A 24,483-nucleotide genomic window follows, 5' to 3' on the forward strand; every position below is an offset into this window, starting at 1 on the left:
CTAAAGAAAATTCTGTAGAAGTCATAAAGAAACAAGGGCTGGAAACGAATGCTGTGTTTGGCCATCATGAGGTCACTAGTAACCTTTAAGAGACAAATTTTAATTTAGAGAATGAGAGCACCTGTCACACTATAAAAGCTTCAGAACTGGGGTGAAGGGAAAGGAACAAATAAAGACTATGCAACAATGTATGTAAGGGTTATCATAGTAATAATGAGTACTCCACAGTTTCTATGCTGGGCCTCATTCTAACAGCTTACTATTAATGAATTTAATTATCAAAACAATCTGTGAAGTAGCATCAGTTTTAAAATATTTTACTCTCTGTGTGTGTGTGAACATGTTAATGAATGCCTCATGTATGCAGGTACCTATGGAGGCCTGAAGAGGGTATTTGATTCATTGGCTCTGGATTTACAGGTGGTTTTGAGCTGCCTGATAATAGGTGCTGGGAACTGAACTCCAGCACTCTGCAAGAGTACCAGGTGCTTTTAACTACTGAACCAACTCTCCAACCCCAGATAGCATTATTTTATCCATTTATAGTTGAGGAACAAACATAATAATGATCCAGAATTGCATACACACACACCAGAGTATCGTACAAACACATGGGATAGGAAAGAGTACAATAACATGATTTTAAGCAGAAGATTTGGAGGACTGGGGAGATGGCTCAGCCAGTAAACTGTTCTCCATGCCATCTTCAGGACCTTAGTTCAAACCCCAGAACCCACATAAAAAAGCCAAGAACATGGCCTAAACACCTGTAATCAGTGCTGAGAAGAAAGATAGAGCCCTGGGGCTTGCTGGCCAGCCAGTTTTGCTCAATAGGCTCCATATTAAACAGAACATTAGTTCTTCATTTTAGGGACCCATAATAAAGAAAAGGTTTTATATACTAATAATATTGATGATGTTTGACAGATTGGCTTATCAGGTGTTATTAGATTTAAGCAAAATAAAAACAGGCATGCTATTAAAAAAATTGATTAATACTACAAGCTTTATTCAATAAAACAATACATAGAGGAAAATGTATTTCCAAAGTTTTAAAAATAAAACAGTGCATTGCTTGCTGAGTATAAGATAGTGAACGGATGTACAAAAGGCTGTTTTACTTAACGATCCCATCATGGATTTGTACTTAAAAGGCAGTAACAATCTTTAAAATAAAAATTATATGATGATAATAAAACTATTTTAAAATAGAAATCTGTAATGCTTATTTTTAGAAAAATATTCATATCTGATAATGTTTCTGTCATCTTTTTGTCAATATTGTCCCTTTGGATCACAAGCTACATAGTAGGGTACTAGCAGGCCTTATGTCATACAAAAGGAATTCCATAAAGGGTTAATCAAACTTGTGACAGTAAACAATTTTCCTAATCTTTACTGCAATATTAGCTGTAATGTTAGAATTTCTTTTTTATAATTTTTATTTTGTGTCACTGGTGTTTGCGTCCATGTATGTCTGTGTAAGGGTGTCAGAAGCTCTGGGACTGGAGTTACAGACAGCTGTGAGCTGCCATGTGGGTGCTGGAAATCGAACCCAGGTCCTCTGGAAGAGCAGCCGGTGCTCTTAACTGGTGAGCCATCTCTGCAGCCTCTTAAAATTTCTTATAGTTAGAATTATGTTAAAATAGTTGAATTACATTAAAACAGTTTAAATATATTCCACTTTTTCCACTTTGCAGGGTCACACTTTCTACATGGTCTCTATAATTACATCTACTTTTATAAAACATTGCATTAAAGACTATCTTACATGTACATCCTGAATTAAGTTGCAAATTCCTTATGATATAGAAATTAACTTCTATATTTTGAAGAATATTAAAAATATTGAGTTTTATAAATGAATGAATGAACAAGCATGAGGAAAATTGTAGCTTGGTATCACACTAATACTAGGGTCTTTTGATAATGACTACAATGGCAAAAATGGATGCATTTTGCAGTTTTACAAGACAGAAACATGGGGCTGGAGAGATGGCTCAGTGGTTAAGAGCACTGGCTGCTCTTCCTAGAGGACCTGGATTCGATTCCCAGCACCCGCATGGTAGCTCACAATTATCTATTAACTCCAGTTCCAAGGAATCCAACACCCTCACACAGACACACATGCAGGCAAACATCAATGCACATAAAATAAATAAATCTTTAAAACATATATTGAAAAAAAAGAAAGGCCCAAGATTTAGAAAAAGAAAAAAAGAGAAAGAAACATTAGGTGCTAAGCAAACCATTCTTTTTGAGCTCCATTAACAAGCAGAAGCTGATATGGGCCATAACATTTAACTTGGCAAAACTGCCAGCTGTTCTGACTGCCAACAGCACACTTGACACAGGACAACACTAATGAGGCGCTGTGTTCAAGAGCAGAGTTCCTCATACAGCTGCTCACAGAAGACCTGGCAGGGCAGAGATGGCGCTCAGTCAGCCTCCATGTGCAAGGCCCTAGTTTCAATCCGGTAACACAAACTAATTTTCTCTCTCTGGAGAGGTTTTGTTTTGATTTGATTCTGAAATTTTGTTCTCAATAGATTCTAACTTAATTAACTTGATATGGGTCCTGAACATGATCATTTAAAAAAAGCCAAGTGATTTTATTGTGAAACCAAGATTAGAACCCATAATCTTTTCCATTTCCTAATCCAATAAAGATCTACATCTCTAACCTATCACAAATTAGTTTTTTATCCAGAATCTTGTTTCTGTAGCTAGATAACTCTTAGAACTTACTCCTCATCCGCAGATCTGCCCCTTTTTCATGGAAACAGATACCCTCTGAATTTTTCTGACACTGTTCATTGTTATTGTTGATTAATCTGGTGCCTCACAGGTGCCAGGGCAAGTCCTCCACCACTAACCTACACCCAAACTCTAATGCGCTTTTCTTTTAACTATATGGCTTGCAGAATAAATGCAGCTGCATGAGAAACAAGTTCAATGCTGTTTTCTTCAAGGATTAACTAATCCTTCTGGGTCTGAGCAACCAACCAAGCAACACCTGGCTCCATCCAAATGTTTCCACCCAACAAATTCTGGATTTCAACAAGAAACCCACTCTCTGAATATTGACCAAGATGAACAGGTAAGTATGATCAGATCTTCTCTTCCAACAGGAGCCCAACATTGTTTTTAATTGTTCTCTACATAACTGCACAAATAGTGTCCAGTCCTTGCTGTTTCTCAACTATTTGTCAACTAGAGCTTCCTCTTTTTTGAGACAAGGTCTCATGGGAAGCGCTGGCACACTTCTTTAATCCTAGCACCCAGGAGGTAGAGACAGGCAGATTTCTGAGTTCGAGGCCAGCCTGGTCTACAGAGAGAGTTTCAGGACAGGGAGAGTTACACAGGGAAACCTCGTCTTGAAAAACCAAAATCAAAATGAGAGAGAAAGAGAGAGGCACAAGGTCTCACTGTGTTGCCCTAGCAGGCCTGGAACTCACTATTTTCACCAGACTGACCTTGAGTTCACATAGATCCACCAGCCTCTGCTTCCAAAGTGCTAGGATTAAAGGTGTGTGTTACCACGCCCAGTGGCCCCCTTTTCTTTCCAAGAAGATTCACTTTTACCCAGTGTGACTAGCTAATTTCGTAGAGTAGGTATTTCCTTGGATTTTAATTCCCACTTCTCTAAGAACTAATGTAGATATCCAGATAACTGTCTTTGAAACAAGAAAACACTATGGAGCAGGTACTTCATCTTCTGCTTAAACAGCTCCAGGACCACACTTACCCAATCCTTATAAGGAAGGAAAAAGAAGCAAAAAAGCAAGCAAACAAAAAAGCACAATGAATTTTTTTTTAAAAAAAAATATCAAGTTTCCTGACATCCTGGACCAGTTCCCACCACTGTGGGTTTGTAAAGGTTGGCAGCATTGAAAACAGTGCTGAAGACTTCCTGATTCAGTGTGTTTTGTGTTATGTTACTGTAGAGATTTTCCCGGTGTACATGAGCATCCTGTGGTGCCAGTTGCTGTCACTATGTGTCAATTGTTCCCCATTTGTTATCCTCCAGAGAAAAAGTCACAGCACACAGATACTCACCTGTTTTATGTGTGTCACTACATCTTCTGTGTGGGAATTCAGGGAGGTAAATATAGTAAACTCATGAGGAAATAAACAGAATTATTTGTCTCGAGTGACAAAACAAAAAAAAACAAAACAAAAATCAAGTTTCAGAGACTTAAGAGTCAAGTACCCATTGAACTTACAATTTGCCTAAATAAAAATGGTAACAATGTAATCCTTAGAATCTTAGGACTTAGTATTTTCAACCTTGGTTTGGACTCTAAAGCAAGAATACAAAATTTATTAAAAGCAATTCTATCAAAAGCTTGTAAAAATTATTTACTAATCCTTACATAAAATAAGTTAACTATGTGTTAACTCAAAAAATAACAATGAACTAGTTAAAAACAAACCACCACTTCCAAAATACACGTTTTAAAAATTAGAAATATCCAAAGATTAAGCCACAAAATGTCAGCATATCTTCCAGATTCAAATCACATATAAATTAATTAAGAGATATATCCATACTACAAAATATAAAAACGGCACATGACTGTTCTTTCATTCAATAAACATTTGATAGGCAGGTACAGTGGCTCACACCTATACTCTTAAGACCTCAAGAGGCTGAAGCAGGAGGACTGCAATGAAGTCCAAGCCAGCTTGGGCTACAAAATGAGAAGTTACCTTAAAATAAATACATAGATTAAAAAAATTCTGTTGTAGAATATTTGTTTAACTGTAAAGATCTGTTACATTTGTTTAATTATGAAAAGGTGTGTTGCTGTTTTACCTTGCCTACCTAAAGCAACTGATTGGTCTAATAAAAGCTGACTTGCCAATATTGAGGAAGGAGGTATAGGCAAAACTTCTGGCAGGAAGAATATGTAGGAGGAGGAATTCAGGCTCAAGAAAGAAAGAAAAGGAGACACCAAGGAGACACCAGAGGCCAGATAGACAGACAGCGACAGCAGAAAAGTAGGACATACAGAATGAGAGTAAAAAAGTCCCAAGGCAAAGCGTAGATGAACAAAGCAGGTTAAATCAAGTTAAAAGAGCTAGTGGGACAAGTCCAGGCTGAGGCTGAGCATTCATAATTTTAAAAAAGTCTCCATGTCTTTATTTGGAGAGTTGGTTGGCAGTCCCCCACCAAAAGAAAAAAAATCATGACTACATATTTCCTGAACACTACTTAGGACAAATTACATTAATCTCTCTAAGGGAGAGAAAGTTATACTGAAAACCAAAATCAGTGGATACATATTATTATTAAAAGTATCACAGTAATAATTCTGTGTATGATCACAAATGCTGTGTTAGTTTGGTTTCTACTGCTGTGATAAAGACCATGACCAAAAGCAATTCAGGGAAGATGGGATTGTTACAGTTGTAGGCCATCATGAAAGAAAGTCAGAACAGGAACTCGAGGCAGGAACTGAAGCAAGGACCAAGGAATACTGCTTTCTGGCTTGTTCCCCATAACTTGCTCAGGCTGCTTTCTTAGACAACCCAGTAACACCTGTTCAGGGGTGGCAATGCCCACAGAGGGCTGGACCCTCCCAAATCAAATTATCAATCAAAATGTCCCACAGACTTGCCTACAGGCCAATCCGTTGGAGGCACTTTCTCAATTGAGGTTTCCTCTCCCCAGATGATGCTGACTGTGTCAAGCTGACAAAAAGTAAAATAAAATAAATCTAACCAGGACAATTGCTAAATGTTAGTACCAAAATGACTATGGTTCCTTACCATACACTCAAGGGCAGGTTAAAAATGACCAAGAAGTACACGGTCTTTATAGAAAAGAAATTAGCTTATAAACAAACTACATGGCAGAAAATTCACATAAAAGTGACCCAGTGCCAGGTACCATGGTGTGCACCTAGCCTTGGGGAAAAAAAAAGATGAATTATTGTCTCCTAAAAAATGTGTGGGTTTGAGGATGGGCAGTGGTGGCAGGCGCCTTTAATCCCAGCACTTAGGAGGCAGAGGTAGGTGGAGCTCTATGAGCCAGTCTGACTACAGAGTGAGTTCCAGGACAGCCAAAGCTACACAGAGAAACCTTGTCTCAAAAAAAAAAAAAAATGGGTTTGAACCATAGTCCTTTACACGTCTGCCAAGCCTTCCCCCGGCACTGAGCTAAACCCATAACCATGAAATTTCCTTTTTTTTTGTATGAACCACTGACCTTTCAGTATATAGTCCCATATTTAAAACCCTAATCCAAACAGAATACCACCAGTTAATGCCTTGAGTTTTCATAGCCATGTGGGGTTTTGTTCTTTTTGTGTGGGGGGATGGGAAGTAGATGTGGGAGGTGCTGTTTTGAGATAGTTTCTCATGTAGCTCAGGCTAGCCTCAAACTCAACATATGGCTGAGGATGAGTCTGAACTCCTGACCCTCCCGACTCAGACTCTATAACAGTAGTTCTCAACCTTCCTAATGCTTCAACCTTTTAATACAACTCCTCATGTTGTGGTGACCTAGTCATAAAATTATTTTTGTTGCTACTTCATAACTGCAATTTTGCTACTGTTATGAATCGTAATACAGATATGTATTTTCCAGTGGTCTTAGGCCATGAAAGGGTCAACTGACAACCCCAAAGGAGTTGCAACCCATAGATTGAGAACCGCTGTTCTAGAGTGCTCAATTAAAGGTATGTGCCACCATGTCCAGCTTCATAACCATTGCTGAAGTAGAAAAAATTACTTGGTTCGAATAGGCATAAATCAATTTGCAGCCTTCTTCAGGTAGACTTTAGGCTTTAAACTCACATTTCAGTAGTACTTATGTTTAAAACTGTGGATGTACTTTAATCTAGTAAAGAAACTCTGTTTCAAGTCTTCCTGTAAAATGTAAAGAAAAGTGTTCCTAGCATTCTGTGTAAAACTGTATTGTGAAATAAATAAGGGCAACCAAAACACAAAACATTTCAAACCTGTGGCACTGGGGACTGAATCCAGAACCTGCACACGAGGCGAGCGCTCGAGCACTCAGCCACAGCACCTGCCCTAGACTCTTAGTGGTAACCTCTGAAAGGAAGTCTACTCTCTTTAGTTTGTCCGTTATCTTTAAAATCTAAAACTCTATTCTTGAGATAGTCATCTTTATAAGAATTCATATAATTTCTTATATTTAGAAAAAATGATAATTCACCACTTCACATATGATGCTGCAATCCTCATCCATTTCCTACATGGGCAAGTTTGGAGTTTTCCTCACCACTTCCTATGACAATGCTCACACTAAAAATTCAGGCTTCTCTCTCTTCTCCTTTCAGGATTTTTGCTGTGGATTTTTGTTTTTCTGGATGTGGGTATACTATTTTTTTGTTTGTTTGCTCAGTGGGCTGACTGGCTGGCTGGCTGGTACTTTTGAGAAAGAAGTCTTGCTATTTTACATTGTGCTGTCAGGAACTCCTGGACTCGAGCTATTCTAGCTCAGCCTGTTGAGTAGCTGGGCCTGCAGGTGCACCGACAACAGTCTATCAGTTTCACAACACTGAAAAGTCCACTCAGCATTCATTCGTTCACCTACTGAACACTAACATGCACATACAGAGCCAGGAAGATGGCTCATGCAGTAAAGCGCTTGCCTTGCAAGTACAAGTTTCTGCACCCACGGAGAAAGCCAAGCATGGTGGTGCACTTGCAATCAGCAATAAACAGAGTCCAGGGTCTTGCTGGCTGGTCAGGTCAACCTAGCCTAAGCCATGAGCCCCCAGCTTTTAATAAAAGAGCTTGTCTCAAAAAACAAGGCGGGGGCTAGAGAGAAGTTAAGAGTACATGCTGCTCTTGCAGAAGTCCCAGCACCTATGACAGGTAGCCCACAACCATCTGTAACTCAATGAATTCAATGCCTCTGGGCTCCAAGGACACCAATACCCACATGTACATACTGACATTTGCACAGACACACATACACAAAATACTTAAAAATATTTTTTTTTTTAAAGAGAGGAGAGGTGAAAGGCTCTCCTAGGTATTGGAATGATACCTGATCCTGATCTCTGGCTTCTATATTTACATGCACACATAGCATATGCACACAAATTAAAAAAAAATTTAAAACTCCATGTATACAATAAGGGAGGAAGGAGAGAACTCACTCTGAAAATAAATAGATAAATAATAAAAAATAAACAAAAGATTTAAAACTTGATAAACTTTTTTCACTAAAAAAAAGTTACCAGACCATGGAGATGACTCAACAGATAAAGGCTTTAGCACTACAGCCAATAACTTGACTTTGATACCTGGGAGTGAAAGAACCTATGGCCATAAATTATCCTCTGATATCTGCTCACATCATTTCATAAATGTACACACACACACAAATAAATAAGTGTAACAATTTATTTTTATTTTTTTAATGAGTTGGATGTAATGGGGGACATCTTTGATCCCAGTACTTGGTGGGACAGAGAAAGGCAGATCTGTCTGAGTACAGAGCCAGCCTGGTCTACAAAAACAGCAAATTCCAGGCCAGCCAGGCATACATAGTAAGATCCTATCTCAAAAAACAAGAAAATTTAATGTCACCAAATATTCCTTAAAGGTATACGGCTGCCTTTTGAGATATTCTCCATATAAATTAAGCCATTTCCATTACAAAATTTTATTGTAATTTTACCTATTCTATTCGAGTGTACAGAAGATACTATAAAGCTTTCTAGTAGGTTTAAATATCTTTTGTGTTCCCCAATATTATATATAGTAATTAATTTCATGTAAAATTCATTAACGAGCTACAGGTGTTAGTCAGTAGCAGAGTGCTTGCCTAGCCTGGACTCCATTCTAGATATCACAAAACAAACAAATAACAACAACAACAAAAAGAACAGTTATTATACTTGCTAAGATTCACAAGAAACTTCATAGATATTTTTATTGATGATACACAAGTATACATAATTATAGACTTCAATTGTGGATAATTTCCTGAAATTGTCCACTTCTACCACAACCGTTAGCTTTGTAGTTATAACTGTCCCACACAAGGTAGTATTGGCATCCATTGAAAACACAAATAAAACATTTTTAAAATCATAACACTGAGGGATCAGATTGCAAATTTATTAACACAGTTTCAAACTTAGAGAAATACATGAAAAGACTAATTTTTACCTTTTAAAAGGAACAATTCTTCTGAATCGGTATTTTTTTTTCTGAGTCAGTATTATTATGTAAAGAAATGTATCTTTAAACATAATAAACCTACATTTCTCCTTTTTGTTGACATCAAGGTAGGAAGTTTTAGTTCTCATTCAAAATGTGATGTTTTCTACAGAGCGCCCATGCATACTGACTTCTACTAGTGATTCTAAGTGGAAAGTATTCAGAAGTTACAGAATTTAGTCTACCTGTGGAAAGTAATGTGAAGAAACAGAATTTAACCTATATAGTCTTCATAAAAGTTTTGTTTGCTTTTATTTTCTGTAAAAACTTCTGTGTGTTGTGCTTTTGTTGGTTTGTGAGAGTCTTACTATGTAATCAAGCTAGCCTCAAACTCAGGATTTTCCTGCTGCCACTCGAGTGCTGGTTTTACAAGAGTATACTCTGTTATGCAAAAACAAACAAACAAACAAAAACACATTATAAGGGGCTGAAGAGATGGCTCATTGGTTAAGAATGCTTGATGCCTGCTCCTATAGAGGTCCTTAGCTCAGTTCCCAGCACCCACATGGGGTGGCTCACACCACTATAACTCCAGCTCCTGAGGATCTGACCTGCCCTCTCCTATTCTGAAGGCATCTGTATTCACATGCACCCATACACACAGACTCAAGTAATTAAAAATTAAAAATACCTTTCAAAATTTTCCATTGTGAATCTTTTAAAAGATTTTAAAATTTGGTGGTTCATGTCTGCGATCCTAGAACTTAGGATACTGAGGCAGGAGGATTGACTTGAGTTTGGGTCCACCCTGATCTACAGAGTAAAAACTTAAGACTGGAGAGATGGCTCAGCAGTTAAGATCACTTCTGCTCTAGCAAAGGACCAGGGTTTAGTTCCCAGCACCCACATGGTGGCTCACAGTTGCCTATAATTCCAGTCCCAGGGGTTCCACCACCCTCTTCTGGTCTCCATGGGCAGCAGACATCTAGGCACTCGCATGTATACATAAAATAAACCTTTAAAACAAAATTAAAAGAATAAAATGCAGTTATTATAGAACTGTCTGGAAGTTTCTTCCTTTCTACCTTTTACAACCCCCCATTCCAGGATCATAATATGACTTGGAAACACTAAGGAAATACAGAGAATTCTTAGTGGGATGTAAGAATCACACTGAGTTCAAAGTGATGTTCTAAGCTAGAGAACAAGATTTACTATCAGACTATATGCAAATGACTCACTGATCTCTTCGCAATGCTTTTAGAAAACTGATCATCTGGATTAAGTCACACAAAACATTAAGAGGGATGGGTTTCTAGTTTTTCATATTACAAGGTGATTAATGTCAAAATGCTTTAAATAATGAGATGAGATATCTTCTTCCATACTTACTAGGACAAATTAAGGTCAGAGAAATAAAAAACACAAAGCACCTGGTTCTCAAATACAGTGTAATTCATTCTTTATCTATGAAATCCAAATAAATGAGACAATGCTTGTTTGTGTCCTTCTTGGGGTCCCTGAAATGATTATGTACACGTCCATTACCCCATACACCAACTCTCACACAAAAAGAGGAGTATGTAATTTGAATATGATCTGGATCATCCTCTAAATCTGATTTCACTTGGAACTTGACATTTTAATCACTCTAAAAATAGGTACCTCTTGGGGCTAGAGTTACAGCTCAGTAGTAGTGTGTTTGCCTAGCATGCCAGAGGCCCTAGGTTCAATCCCCAGCACTGGGAGGTGGGGGAAGGGTCAGAAACTCTTCTGCCCTGTTTGCTCCCTTCAAGTTTGAAATGCTTTCAAATCCATTTCTATCCCTAAGACAACCACTTAAACTGACTCTTCAATTTAAAATGTTTTAAATAAGAATCTTTCAACGTTAACTGCTCTGAACTCTCAGAAAGATTAAAGCTTAGAAATTAACAAAATGAACCATATTCATTTTCAATATTTCAATATTAAAGTTGTATATCATAATCACCCATTTATCCAACTCATTCTTTCTAAAGTATACACAAAACACTGATATCTTTCAAATAAGCATAACTTTTCAATCCAATGTCCCTATATTCAGGCACATAATAAATATGCATTTTACATTTACTTAAGAATTATAGTATGTTTTTTAAAAAATAAACACAGAATTCATTCACGTTCAATAACTGGAAGCAGACTGTTCTATATAAAACACTGTGATGTACCAGTTTTCAAAGGGAAATAACTCCAAATATGTTGGTTTTACCTTGGCCAAAGAGAGCTAGATGCTTGGGTTTGTATATGGATGCGTGCCTGCCCCTGTGAAACATCCTCCTTTCAACTCCTTTAGAAAAATCAGTATTGCCTTTAGTAAATAGAAGCATATACAGTACAATAAAATACATAAAGATATGTACTCCCAGAATACTATAATAATCCAAAAGGCCTCAAAAGTGGTTTAATATTCTGCATAGCAAATCAATGTTAAACAATGTCGTTTTTTCCTTTCTCCCTGATCATTCCACAAATCAGGTACACTTTAGTTAAATACTTAAAAAGATTAACAAACTAACTGGAAGCTCAAGAAAAGAGTAGATGAAAGGAACCAGTTTCCATTTTTGTACAAACAAAAAGATAAAACAAAAGCGAATCGAAGACGTGTTAAATGAAAAGCATTTGAAACATCCAACGTGACTGGCTTTTGATTTACCCCAGTCTGACAAGGAAGGCAGACCCCGCCCCCACTCCAGATTGTGTGGCTTTTTTCCCCCTTTCCCATGGATGGGGGTGTAGAGAAGAGAAGCTGTCACATTTCCATCTTCGGTTATTGTTAATCTGCAGCCTAGGTTCCCAAGCATTATTGGGCCAGGGGGAAAAATATTAAAACAGACAATTAAAATTGTCTAAAACGCACAGTATTCTGTTGTTTTTTTTCCGATGTGAAAGTTAATTACACCCGGATTCAATCTGCTGTAACTACAGATTGGCTGTGACAGCCTGTCCCTCAAATACTCCCTCTAAGATCTATTTCTCCAGATTCACTAACGATCCCTTCGCCTCTAAACTTAAATCAGTAAAACGCGTTTCGAAAATTGTTGCATCCAAAGGGGCACCCATCTCCCCATCCTTATGGGGAATAGGATGAGAGAGAGAGAGAGAGAGAGAGAGAGAGAGAGAGAGAGAGAGAGAGAGAGAGAGAGAGAGAGAGAGAGAGAGAGAGAGAACCCCTATTCGCTCTTCAAACAAAAAGAAATGGGGCAGCTGGTGAGGGGAAAGAACAGAAGTGGACCTGAAGGAAACGTTAGGAAAAGTTTTTTATGTGACTTTTTTATCCTTCGGCGGGGGCACAGGAGTTGGGCAGAAAGCCGGGGTTGCGATCCCGGGCTTGGGAGGCACCTGCAGAAGAGGCAGGGGACGGAGAGGGGCCGGGCAGCACCTACCGACTTGCAGCACGTTCTCCACGGAGCCGCTGTCCAGCAGACGGATGCCCCGGCGGAACGGCAGCCCCTCGCCGCCGACGCCGCTCGCCACGCCAGTACCAGTGCCCAGTCCGGGGGACGCGCCTGCCCCGGCGGCCCCGGGGGCGGAGCCGGCCGGAGTGGAGGTCCCCGGGGGTGGCGGCAGCCCCTCCTCGACCGGCGAAGACCCCGCGGCGCCGGCAGCCGCTCCGGCGCCCGGGCCGCCCCGGTACTGGAAGCTGGAGTACATGCAGATCTCCCGCTCATTCCGCGGGAAGGACCAGTAGACGATGCGGCGCTGCACCGGCTCGGGGATCCGCTCGAAGCGCTCCTCCACACGCTCGTACGCCCACTTTTCTGCCACCGTCTTGGCGGCGCAGTCCAGCAAGGACTCGGGCTGCAGGTGGGGGCGGGCCCCGGGGGCCAGGCAGCCGCCACCGCCGACCCCCGCCCCTCCGCCCGCCGCCCCGGGAGTCCCGCGGGGGTGGTGAGCTTGCGGGCTGGGCCACGAGCACAGCCGCTTGGCCGGAGAGATCGGCGGCGGCGAGAGCAGCTCCTCTCGCTCACCTCCTTCCGCCATTGCTGGGGACTGACTGACTGACTGAGGCGGAGGCAGCGGCTCGGGCTGCGGCGGAGACCCCGACCACGGCCACGCGCCCCGCGCAAGCGCCCAGCGGCGGCGCTGTGGGGAGGGGGCGGGGCGAACGAACCCACGAGCTCTCGCCGGCCCGAGTGGGAAGCCGGGGCCGGTCCCGTGCTCGCGCCGCTTGGGCCCGCGCTGGTTGGCCTGAAGGAGCAGCGCGAGGCGACGCGCGCCGTCCGGGCCGCCGCGGGCGCGAGGAGACGCGGGAGCGAGCACAGACTGCCCGCGCGCTCCGGGCGCCGCCAGCCCGGAACACAAGCCGAGCGCTCGCGCGGGACGGCCCGGGACGAAGAGCGCCCGGGACCAGGTGCCTCCGGCCCACCTGCCGCCCGGCCGGCCAGAGGGAAACTGGGGGACCGGTGAAAAGACCCGGCCGCCAGCCGTCGCCATGAAGAGATAGGCTTGGGGGGCATGAGGAGAGGAAAGAACTCCAGATCAGGCTCCTGCAGCAAGGCAGAATTGACAGGCAACTGTCGCAGCTGAAGGAGCACCAGCCGAGCAGAAAGATGCTCGGAAAGAAGACCCCGGGGTGGGAGCGGAGGGTGGAATCAGAAAGTTCGAGGGATGAAAACTCTTCTCATGCCACAGTATAGGATAGCGTCGTCGCCCCCCCCCCCCCACCAGCTCAGAAACTGGCCAAGTCCATCAGCCGGTCCGAACAATGGGGCGCCAGGACCTCACCACTGAAGCAGCAGCACCCTCCTGGGGTTCTTTGAGGGGTTTAGCACTTTGCATCCAATGGAAAGAAAGAACAACACTTTCTGTGTAGTTTTTGATAAAATTCTCTGATTCTTGCCTCTGATTTAAACTGGGATTTTTATGTTTTTCTTGTCTGCCCTCTATTCCCCTGAATTACTTATCTAAAAATTAATGCGGTTTTGTTGTTGTTGTTGTTGTTGCTTTGTTATTTAATGTCTAACTGCCCAACTAGGAATAAACTCCGTGGCAGTGAAGGTCGTGTCCATTTTTTTCATTGTTGTGTCTTTTCACCCAGGTGCATTAGAGGGTGCTCAAGAATGACAACTACGACCGTAGCTTTTCCAGAAGCAGCACAGAGATGTGGCTGTCTTTTACTCAAATCGTAGAATTTGCTGGCAAACTAATCACTTCATCTTTTAAAAAGTTCCAAGAACTGTGTTAGAAGACTTCCTATAGCTGAGTTCAGCTGGAAAAAGAAGAAGAAAGAAACAAAGAAGAAGAGAAGAAGGCCTGGGGCAGAGGAGTTTAGGCTGTCACTTAGATGTGAATGGCTCTTGCTAGTTGTGTGGTACTAATCACGATGCGATTGATTTGTAAAAGGGAGCTGGTAACAATGTCTGCATATAACTTGTAAGAATTAAAAAGGAGGTCAATTGCTTCTTTCATAAATAGGTAGTTGTCATTATTTCTGCAAGTATACTTGGATCACTATGAAGTATCCATCACTACTTAAATGCCTCTCCTTGAATCTCGGACCACGGTCATTTACACGCTTTCACACATAACACCCGTTCTTTTCAGAGTGTGTGTGTGTTCTTTTAACGTCTGTCTTGATCCCACTATTAGATTTGTAAGGACAGAAACCATTTTTAAGTAAGGGATGATTCTCACCTGCCATAATGCTTAAAATGGAAGTTGTGGGGCTGGAGTGATGGCTCAGTGGTCAACAGTATACTGACTGCTCTTCCAGAGAAACTGGGTGCAATTCCTAGCACCCACATGGCAGCTCACACCTGTCTGTAACTCCCAAGAGCTAACACTAACTCAGATATACATGCAGGCAAAACACAAATGCAAATAAAGATAAATAAATTTTTTAAAAATGGAAGTCACATGAAAAATATTTCATTTTTTTTAAAAAAGAAAGGAAAATGATGATAGACATTAGAGAAAAAGAATATTTCATTTTGAATCAACCGATATGTTAATTTGATTTAATTAGTTGTTGACAAGCATGATTAATAGATGGTTGGATGGAAGAAATGTTACTCAAACATAGTAACAGTAAAATTTGATTTAAGCAGCTTTTAAATTTGTGTGTGTGTGTGTGTGTGTGTGGTTTTTCAAGACAGGGTTTCTCTGTGTAGCTTTGGATCCTATCCTGGCACTAGCTTTTGTAGACCAGGCTGACCTCGAACTCACAGAGATCTGCCTGCATCTGCCTCCCGAGTGCTGAAACTAATGGCATGCGCCACCATCGCCTGGCTTAAAAAAATTATTTTTGAGGGCATGGCAAAGTACAAAGAATAGCATATCTTCTATAGCATTTATCTGTATGGCGTATGCCCATCACTCAGTATTAATTATTACTATTTACTATATCTAAGATCCCCTTCAACCATCACTGTATAACTTCTTAAGAAGCAACTGTAATTTGAATTTAGGGTCTATTTCCAAAGTGCATGTGTGTAACAGTTTTGTATATTTTTGTTTAATCAAATGGTTTGACTCCGTACTCTCCTACTGGTGTCTTGTTTCTTTCTATGTATGATAAAAAGTTCTCAAGCATTCCCAGGCCCCACGAAACAGTTTGTTTTAAGAATATATCATATTCTGAGGCTGGGGCAATAACTCAGTTGGTCAAAGACCTGCTTCACAAGCATGGGGAGAGCAATGGTTCAGCGGTTAAGAGATTATACTACTTTTGCAGAGAACCTGGGTTTGGTTCCCAGCACTCGTATCACCACGGCGATCTGTAACTCCAGTTCTAAGGGACTCTGATGCCCTCTTCAAGCCCACTAGGGCACCAGTCATGCACATACAGGTAAAACATGCATATACATAAAAAGGTTAAAAATGAACAAATTTTTAGATTTCCCAGTACCCACATAAAATCCCAAGTGTCTATAACCCCAGAGCTAAAGGGTACTGAGTTAGGTAGCTCCTCAGAGCTCACTGACTAGCCAGCCTAGCAAAACTGATGAGCTCTGGGTTCAGTAAAAATTGTCTCAACAATTAAGATGGAGAATAATCAAGGAAGACCCTCCATACCCACACACATCGACATTAGCATCCACATACACATGTACTCACAAACACATATAAACACCACATAAACACACACACGCGCACGTGAATTTATCACATTTCAGGGCCAGCAAGACAGCTCAGTGGGTAAAGGTACCTGCTTCCCAATCTGAGTTCAATTCCCATAGTCAACATGGCAAAAGAAGATACTACCCTAAGATGTCCTCTGACCCACGCTTGCACGCTGTGACATGTTCATGCCCCCAAACAAATAAATCAAAAAAACTTTAAAAAAAGAACATAGAATGGTGGTTTGTGCCTGCAATGTTGTGGAGGGCCGGACCGCATTCTCCATTGCTTCTAGGAACAAAGGTGGAGATTGACCTCTGTGACCCCAAGGTGTGGCGGCACACGCCTTTAATCCCAGCGCACGTGCTTTGTAACTCTCTACCGCTGCGTCCCTGCCTACTCCCGAGGTTTCACCTGGGACTGGGAGCAGTTGACCAATCGAGGAATGACACGTCCAAAGCAGGGTCTGTTTCCTTTATAAGGGATGGGTTCCATCTTATCTGGGTCTCCGCCATGTGGCTTATGCTCTAGCTCCCAAGAGACATAAAGCTTTTCTGCAGAAGGATCCTATGTGTACCGCGTGGTTCTTGCTGGCGAGACGGTAGCGCGGGACATCTGGTGCCGAAACCCGGGACGCCGAGGAATCCTGACCACCGCACCGACGGGGATCTCTTGGATTCACCTTGGATTCAGGAAGGATTCAGAACTGCAGGGTCTGCATATTCAGAGAGGTAATGTCTGTTCCTGGATTTTTCGGTTTTGAGCTTGACTTGTCTCCGCATTGGGAAGGTTTCATACAGGCCTTGATGCTTATCTTAGCAATTCTCTTATTTTCCGTCAGAAATTGCTTAAAAGATGAATCTTGCCAAGCGGTTGTTGCAAAGGCGGAGGAAATTCAGGACAGAATATCAGAAACTGAATGCAGTGGGAGGTTAGACGCGCACGTGAGAAAAAAAATTAAGGAAAAAGGACCCTCCAGGAATTCTAAGGAAGTAGAAATGGGGGAGAACATTGGCCCACAAGGCCAAAAGCTTTCTGATATCATGACGAATGCAGGTTTGGCTGCAGCCATCATGCAGTCACAAAAACACCCTTTTAAGGGGCCAGACAGAAGAGTTTGCTTTAAATGTGGGAAGCCAGGACACTTAAAAAGGGACTGTAGGTCATCAGAAAAGGAGAGAGCGCCCCCTATGCTTTGCTCACGCTGTGGTAAAGGTTATCATAGGGCAGAGCTCTGCCACTCCGTTAGGGACGCCCATGGTAAGATCCTCCCACCATTAGGAAACCCACAGATTGATAATCCAAAAAACGGGATGGCGGGCCCTCGGTCCCAGGGCCCCCAAAAATATGGGAACAAGTTCGTCAGGGCAACGACCGAGGGACCCTCGGAGGCAGAACAAGAGTGGACTTGTGTGCCTCCACCGACTTCTTATTAATGCCTCAAATGGGGGTACAGCCCGTCCCTGTGCAGCTGCCTGAGCCCCTACCCCCTGGAAGCGTGGGCCTGCTTTTAGGACGTGGCTCGCTTACCCTACAGGGATTAATCGTCCACCCAGGTCTCGTTGATAGTCAGCACACTGCTGAGATACAAGCCCTATGCTCTTGCCCTAGTGGAGTTTTTTCCATCAGTAAAGGAGACAGGATAGCTCAGTTACTGTTTCTCCCGGCAGACATCCACCAGAGGCCGGAGAATAGATTAATGGGATCAACAGGACAGGATTCAGCCTACTTGGTTGTTAGCCTTCAAGATCGACCCAAACTGCCCCTTTGGGTCAATGGTAAATGCTTCGAAGGCATTTTGGACACCAGCGCGGACAAAAGTATTATCTCATCGCGCTGGTGGCCACAATCCTGGCCAGTTACTGAGTCGTCTCATGCCCTACAGGGCTTGGGCTACAGTGCAAACCCCACCATTAGCTCCACCAGATTAACCTGGGAGCGGCCCAAAGATTTGGTTAAGTGGAAAGATGTGCTTTCTAATGAATGGAAAGGCCCGGATCCCATCTTATTGAGATCCAGGGGAGCTGTTTGTGTCTTCCCACAGGATCAAGAAAGCCCATTCTGGCTGCCAGAGCGATTGACCCGAACAGTGAAGAGTGATCCACAACACACGGATTCGCCTGAGAACCTGGCTGCTGTTCCTCCTGCCATTTTGCGGATGGATGACAGAGCACCGATGGAGGACACTCTCAGCCTTCCTGAAGTTGTTACCAGTCAACCATAGGATGGCTGTGTCTCCCCGATTTTTTACAACCAATAAGACTCTGGGCCCCCTCCCTACTGTCCTAGAGATGATTTATAAGCTTAGCCGTAGGACTTCAGTCCTGGGCCGTGTCTCTCATTCCCCTACTTCAAAGAATGGGTGGGGGTGGAAATGTTTTGGAACAGTCCTATGCTATGGAATAGTGTTTCTCCTCTGGATGGTCTGCTGACTCAAATCCCAAAATTGTAGGGACAAAGTGGTTATTGCACAAGCGCTGGCTGCCCTGGAACAGGGAGCCTCTACTGATGTGTGGTTATCTATGTTAAAGCAGTAAGGTTTAAGCCAACCAGCTCCTGCACCCCTAGGACTGTGGTCCATTGCACAGGGTGGAGTGCTTGGCTTAGCTAGCCCTGAAGGTTGTCGAGCTGAAGAGCATCGCACAGAGAATGGCCCTCTCTGAGAGATAAGTCGCTCTGCTTAAGGGTTTCTTGCCGTATATTCCCTTTCCCAGAAAATTGGCAGAGGGCAGGCCGGATAGGTTCCAGGTGTCATGAGCCTAGGGACAGATTCCGTGTAAGCCCATTTTTATGTTTTCATTTTGGGAAGTGCGACCTCTATCTTTACCTTCCTAGGGAGTTGCCTTTCTGCAAAGAAGTAAAAAAAGGGGGATATGTGGAGGGCCGGACCGCATTCTCCATTGCTTCTAGGAACAAAGGTGGAGATTGACCTCTGTGACCCCAAGGTGTGGCGGCACACGCCTTTAATCCCAGCGCACGTGCTTTGTAACTCTCTACCGCTGCGTCCCTGCCTACTCCCGAGGTTTCACCTGGGACTGGGAGCAGTTGACCAATCGAGGAATGACACGTCCAAAGCAGGGTCTGTTTCCTTTATAAGGGATGGGTTCCATCTTATCTGGGTCTCCGCCATGTGGCTTATGCTCTAGCTCCCAAGAGACATAAAGCTTTTCTGCAGAAGGATCCTATGTGTACCGCGTGGTTCTTGCTGGCGAGACGGTAGCGCGGGACACAATGTTGTTGTTTCAGAGGCTAAGATAGATGGATTGCCATTTCAAGACTAGTCTGAGCTACAAAGTGAGTTCAAGACCAGCCTGATCTTTTCTGGAGATCCTCTCTCCAGAAAAAAGGTGGGGGTGGGTATCTCACAATTTTTAAAATATAATGCCCCTACTTGTTAGCTATAAATACTGAAAGAAGTGACTTAAACCTTATATGCATCAGCTTTCTCATTTGTACAGTGGAATGATGAGTTCTTATCTAATAAGGTTGTTTTACAATTAATATATGTGGATTGTATAAAATAAAACCTACTACATGCTTATTTAATAAATGTTAGCTATTTATTTCACTAGTGGTAAACATTAGTATTTCCTTTTTTTCCAAATAGTATTTCAATGAACATTCTTCTCTGGGTGCCCTTACATCGTATATTCTAGAATCTTTCCTGAGAATGTAACTTAATTATAGAAGAGAAATGCTTTCCCTTGTAGAGATCGCTGACAGTTTGCAACTAGTGCCAAAACACAAATTCCTGCAGAATCTAGAGGTGTCAAATAATGGCCATGCATCTCCTTTCGCGGTTTTTGTGAGAGAAGGCATTTGGGAGTAGCTCAGCCCTTTAATTCTGTCTCAGGATGGCTCATGTAGCTCGCTTCAGATATTGGCTGAGGATGCAATCATTTGAAGGCTTCCTTTGGCAGTCATGTGACTGGAAAATTCAGGTAGGTCTTAACAGAACTCTCCAGTTCTGTTAAAGAGTTCTCTCCAATAGATTGGTTTCCCGTAAAAAGAACTGGAAGCAAAGTCAACGCCGCAATACCTTTATGCTCTAGCCTTGGAGTTAACATGCCATCACTACTGCATCTAGCCTATCCCGACTTCAGTGTCTGAGAAGACTATACCAGAAGAGGGGGATTAAAGAGAACATATTAGATGCTGTCTGCCACAACCAACTCTCACTAGCACTGCATATGAATGCTATTGTTCTAGGTATTAGGAATGAAAACACCTTAACTGAGGCTGTTCTAGAACTGTGTAGAGATGCAGAACAAGCTACAGAAAGATACAGTGGCAGGAAAATCCAGTAACAATGATCCTATAATTGGTGCAGAATTTTTTTCTCACAGTTTTTAGCTGGGGAAAAATAACATTGCTGAAAAGAATTCATTAAATTGTGTCTGTTTTAATTCAACTTGCTTCTAAATGCTGCTTTGTAACTCTGTTGTGTATCCCTAACTATTGGTATTTTATCCTCTTTTGCTATTATCAAGGAAAACTGAGAAAAGCTGTGTCTTAAGGCCAGGAGCAAATGAATAACAGAACCAGAACTCAAATTCATGGTGTTAAATTCAGAATCCAGTGAAATTTCCTGTTGGTACCATGGTTTTCTCAAAGAATTTGGTAAGGGCAGCATCAAAATGACCATAGATTATCTCTCCTGAACACAGATTTGTATTTGACAAAGAAAGGCAGGAATGGCAATTAGAACTTTCAGTGAAGTATGGAAACCATTCCATTGTCTACTTCAAGTGGGGAAAACTGAAGAGGAAAGGTGGGGGCAAAAACAAAAGGAAGGAGAAGACAGAAGGGAAAGGAGACATGAACTGATATGTGGCAAGAGACATTAAATATATAAGCAAATGGGATGACAATAAAACCCAAAGTAAACCCTCGTTAGTACGTGGTGTATGGACTGAGTATGGAGGTGGGTGGGGTTATTGAGAGCCAGGTGACGTCACTGCTGACATCTGCCAGCTCCTTTCAAGACAATCCTATGGCCTAATTGAAAATGATAGCAGTTTGTTGGTATTGACATTTTCTGGTGCTCTAAATACAAACTCCAACACACAGACAGCAAGGAACTCATAGTCTACTTCCAGAAACAGACACTGAACAAACACATAAATACAGATGGTAATAACATGTCATGTGAGACATTTGGGAATATGCAAGATGATGTTGGGAATAGCAAGTCTCCCAGATCGACGGGAACTCAAAATTTGCAGTGAGAATTAATGAGAAAAACTGCAAAGGAGACAGAAGACATTGTGAAAAACCTTAAAATGTCTAATTAAAGAATGTGAATACTCTTGGGTTGGCAGAGATAAGCTGGTAAAAATACTGTGGACAGGAGACAGCTGTCAAAAGGCAAGGGTTTGGGGATGGTTCGTCAGTCAGAAGTATTACCCACAGGGTAATGCAAAGGAAGAATTAGGAAAAGAGTTTGGAGGCAGAGAAGGAACTGTTGGCTACACCCACAGCATAAACCCGTAGCACAGAACACGAGGACATCCAGACGTAGAATAAACAGTGCCTTTTGCCAATTCTCACCCAGGACCATCTGGGCTAACACTGGTTTTGGACCGTGTTTGTCATTAGAGTCCTCTCCCATGATGAAAAACTGATCCATTTGAAGGAGAATGTGAGAATCTAAAGATACTTCTTTAACAACATTGCAATGTCCGGAGTGAAAACAGGAATCTCAACACAGCTTCTTCAATGTCTTGGAAATTATGAGCCAACTTTAGAAATGAAACTTTGAAATTAAAAATCAGTAATCTCTGAGGTGGGTATGGAAATGAATGGTGAGACGAGAGGGAGAGATGGAGTAGGGCTGAGAGATGAGGGTTTACACAACTGTATGCAGCTCATTACTAATTTAAAAACAGAATTTGGCTTCCATTTCAAGATGTAGAATGCTGACAACTGCGATTTCCTTGTGTGTGTGTGTGTGTGTGTGTGTGTGTGTGTGTGTGGTGTGTGTGTGTGTAGGCCAGAGATCAGTCTCAAGCATCTCTCCTCATGAGCCATCCATCTTGAGTGTTATCCATTTTTTTAAAGTAAATTTTTAATCTTTGAAATTTTCATGTATATATGCAATAATTCTTTAATATTTTTATTACATTTACTTATCTGTGTGTGCATATGTGCACATGATTGTCAGTGCCCTCAGAGGTCAGAGTTGTCCAACACCTCTGGAGTTGGAGTTACAGGCAGTAGTGAGCCGTTGGACATGGGTGCTGGGACTCCAGCTCAAGTCTCAGCAAGGGCAGTGCAAACTTTTAACCACTGAGCCATCCAGCCCATATATAATCATTCTGATTACTCTCTCACCTGCCGTCTTTTGTCTCCCATCCCTATCAATACCTGCTCCTCCTTTCCAGTCCATTTTCCCAGATTCATGACTTTTGGTTTTGTTTTATAGCCCATTTGGTTTAGCCAAAGCTGCCTGTGTCAGCCTCAGGGTGAAACTATCCATTGGAACCTTGTGGGATCATCAGAGGGTACACAACTAAAGGCAATGATTCCCCCTTTCCCTGAATCTATCAGCAGCAAATGATCCAACAACCAGGAGTGCCTTGTGACCCTCTTTCCCATCCATGCCTGATTGCTGAAGGGCCCACTCTTGTGCAAACTCAGCACAGGCACCCAAGGCTGCTGTGAGTCTGTGACCGCAATGGCTGTATCCTGTCCAGAAAACAGCATTTCTCAGCCTTTCTTCTTGTCTTTTGGCTCTTATATTCTTCCTGGCCCCTTTTCTGCAAAGTTCCCTGAGCCATGGGGGAGATGGCATATATGTCGTGTTTAGGACGGATCACCCATCTGTCATCTATTCTCAGCACCTGTGAGGCCATGAGTCTGCATCCATAACCCTTCACTAAAGAAAGAAGTGTCTCTGATTAGGACTTAGAGTTGGCCTGGGGAGCTGGCTCAAGGGTTAGGAGCTTTGGCTGCTCTTGCAGAGGACCCATGTTTGGCTACTGGGTGTCATGTAACTATAATACCAACCCCAGAGAATCCAGTGCCCTCTTCTGGCCTCCAGGGACATCTGCACTAATATACACAGACTCACACATGGACACACATACTTACACATGAAAACAAATACTTTAAAAGAACACAATTTGTCTACAGGTATAAAAATAAATATTTAGAGGGCAAACCAGGTGGTAGCAGGTGGTGGTGCATGCCTTTAAACCCAGCACTCAGGAGGCAGAGGCAATCTCTGAGTTAGAGTTCCAGAGCTACACAAAGAAACCCTGTTTTCAAAAAAACAAAGCAAAATAAAATATTTAGATAGCAATTTGGTGCTATGTCAGTCTGTCTAAACAACAATCTGAGGATATAGCGCAAGTAGTAGAGTGATTGCCTGCCATCTTGTTTTTTGAGACACAGTCTCTCACAGGAACTTGAGGTTCACTGAGTAGACAAAGCTATCTGACTAGCAAGCCCCAGGCATTCACTTGTCTCTCCCTCCCCAGCACTGAGATTACAAAGTACATGCTATCATGCCCAGTTTTTATATGAGTGCTGGATATCAAACTCCGGTCCGTATGGTTGTGTGACAAGTCCTTTACCAACTGAGTTATATCCTCAGCTTCCATTTAGACTTTTGATGACACTGACTTTGGGTACATGTATATGTGTACACACACACACACACACACACACACACACACCAGGCATATACACACTAACTTTGGTTATATATTAAGCATGGTATGAAGTAGAGATGAGGAAAGATATTTAGGGAATGGAAAGGGAGACCATGATTAAAAATGATGATGAATTGATATATTAATTACATATTTCTTATAGTAAACTTAGTGGCTATCCTCCTTAAAGCCATCCCACCCCATTCCAGTTATGAAGTAGCTATAAAATTAAATGAGGCTGGGTGGTGGTGGCGGCCTTTAATCCCAGCACTTGAGAGGCAGAGGTAGATGGATCTCTGTGAGTTTGAGGCCAGCCTGGTTCACAAGAGTTAGTTCCAGGACAGCCTCCAACGCTACAAAGAAACCCTGTCTCAAAAAACAAAACAAAAAAATTTAAATGAATGGCCAGGTGATGATGGCACATACCTTTAATCCCAGCACTCAGAAGGCAGAAGCAAGCGAATCTCTGTGAGTTCGAAGCCAGCCTAGTCTACAGAGTGAGCTCTGGGACAGTCAGAACTACACAAAGAAATCCTGTCTCAAAAAAAAGTGACAGAGAAAGAGAGAGAGAGAGAGAGAG

The 24,483-nt window shown here is 42.3% G+C and overlaps 1 protein-coding gene across 1 annotated transcript in view; it reads right to left on the reverse strand.

The window, feature by feature from the left end:
• The window catches only part of Zswim5 (zinc finger SWIM-type containing 5), a 105,588-nt gene extending 92,278 nt beyond the window's left edge, over positions 1-13,310 (reverse strand). Inside the window, exon 1 of the mRNA XM_048430601.3 lies at positions 12,573-13,310. Within this exon, the coding sequence (XP_048286558.2) occupies positions 12,573-13,170 (598 nt within the window). The 5' untranslated portion in view covers positions 13,171-13,310. The remainder of the gene's footprint in view (positions 1-12,572) is intronic.
• Between the last annotated feature and the right edge of the window lie 11,173 nt (positions 13,311-24,483).

This window comes from Myodes glareolus, chromosome 3, assembly GCF_982192425.1.
Source record: "Myodes glareolus chromosome 3, mMyoGla1.1, whole genome shotgun sequence".
Lineage (NCBI taxonomy): Eukaryota > Metazoa > Chordata > Mammalia > Rodentia > Cricetidae > Myodes > Myodes glareolus.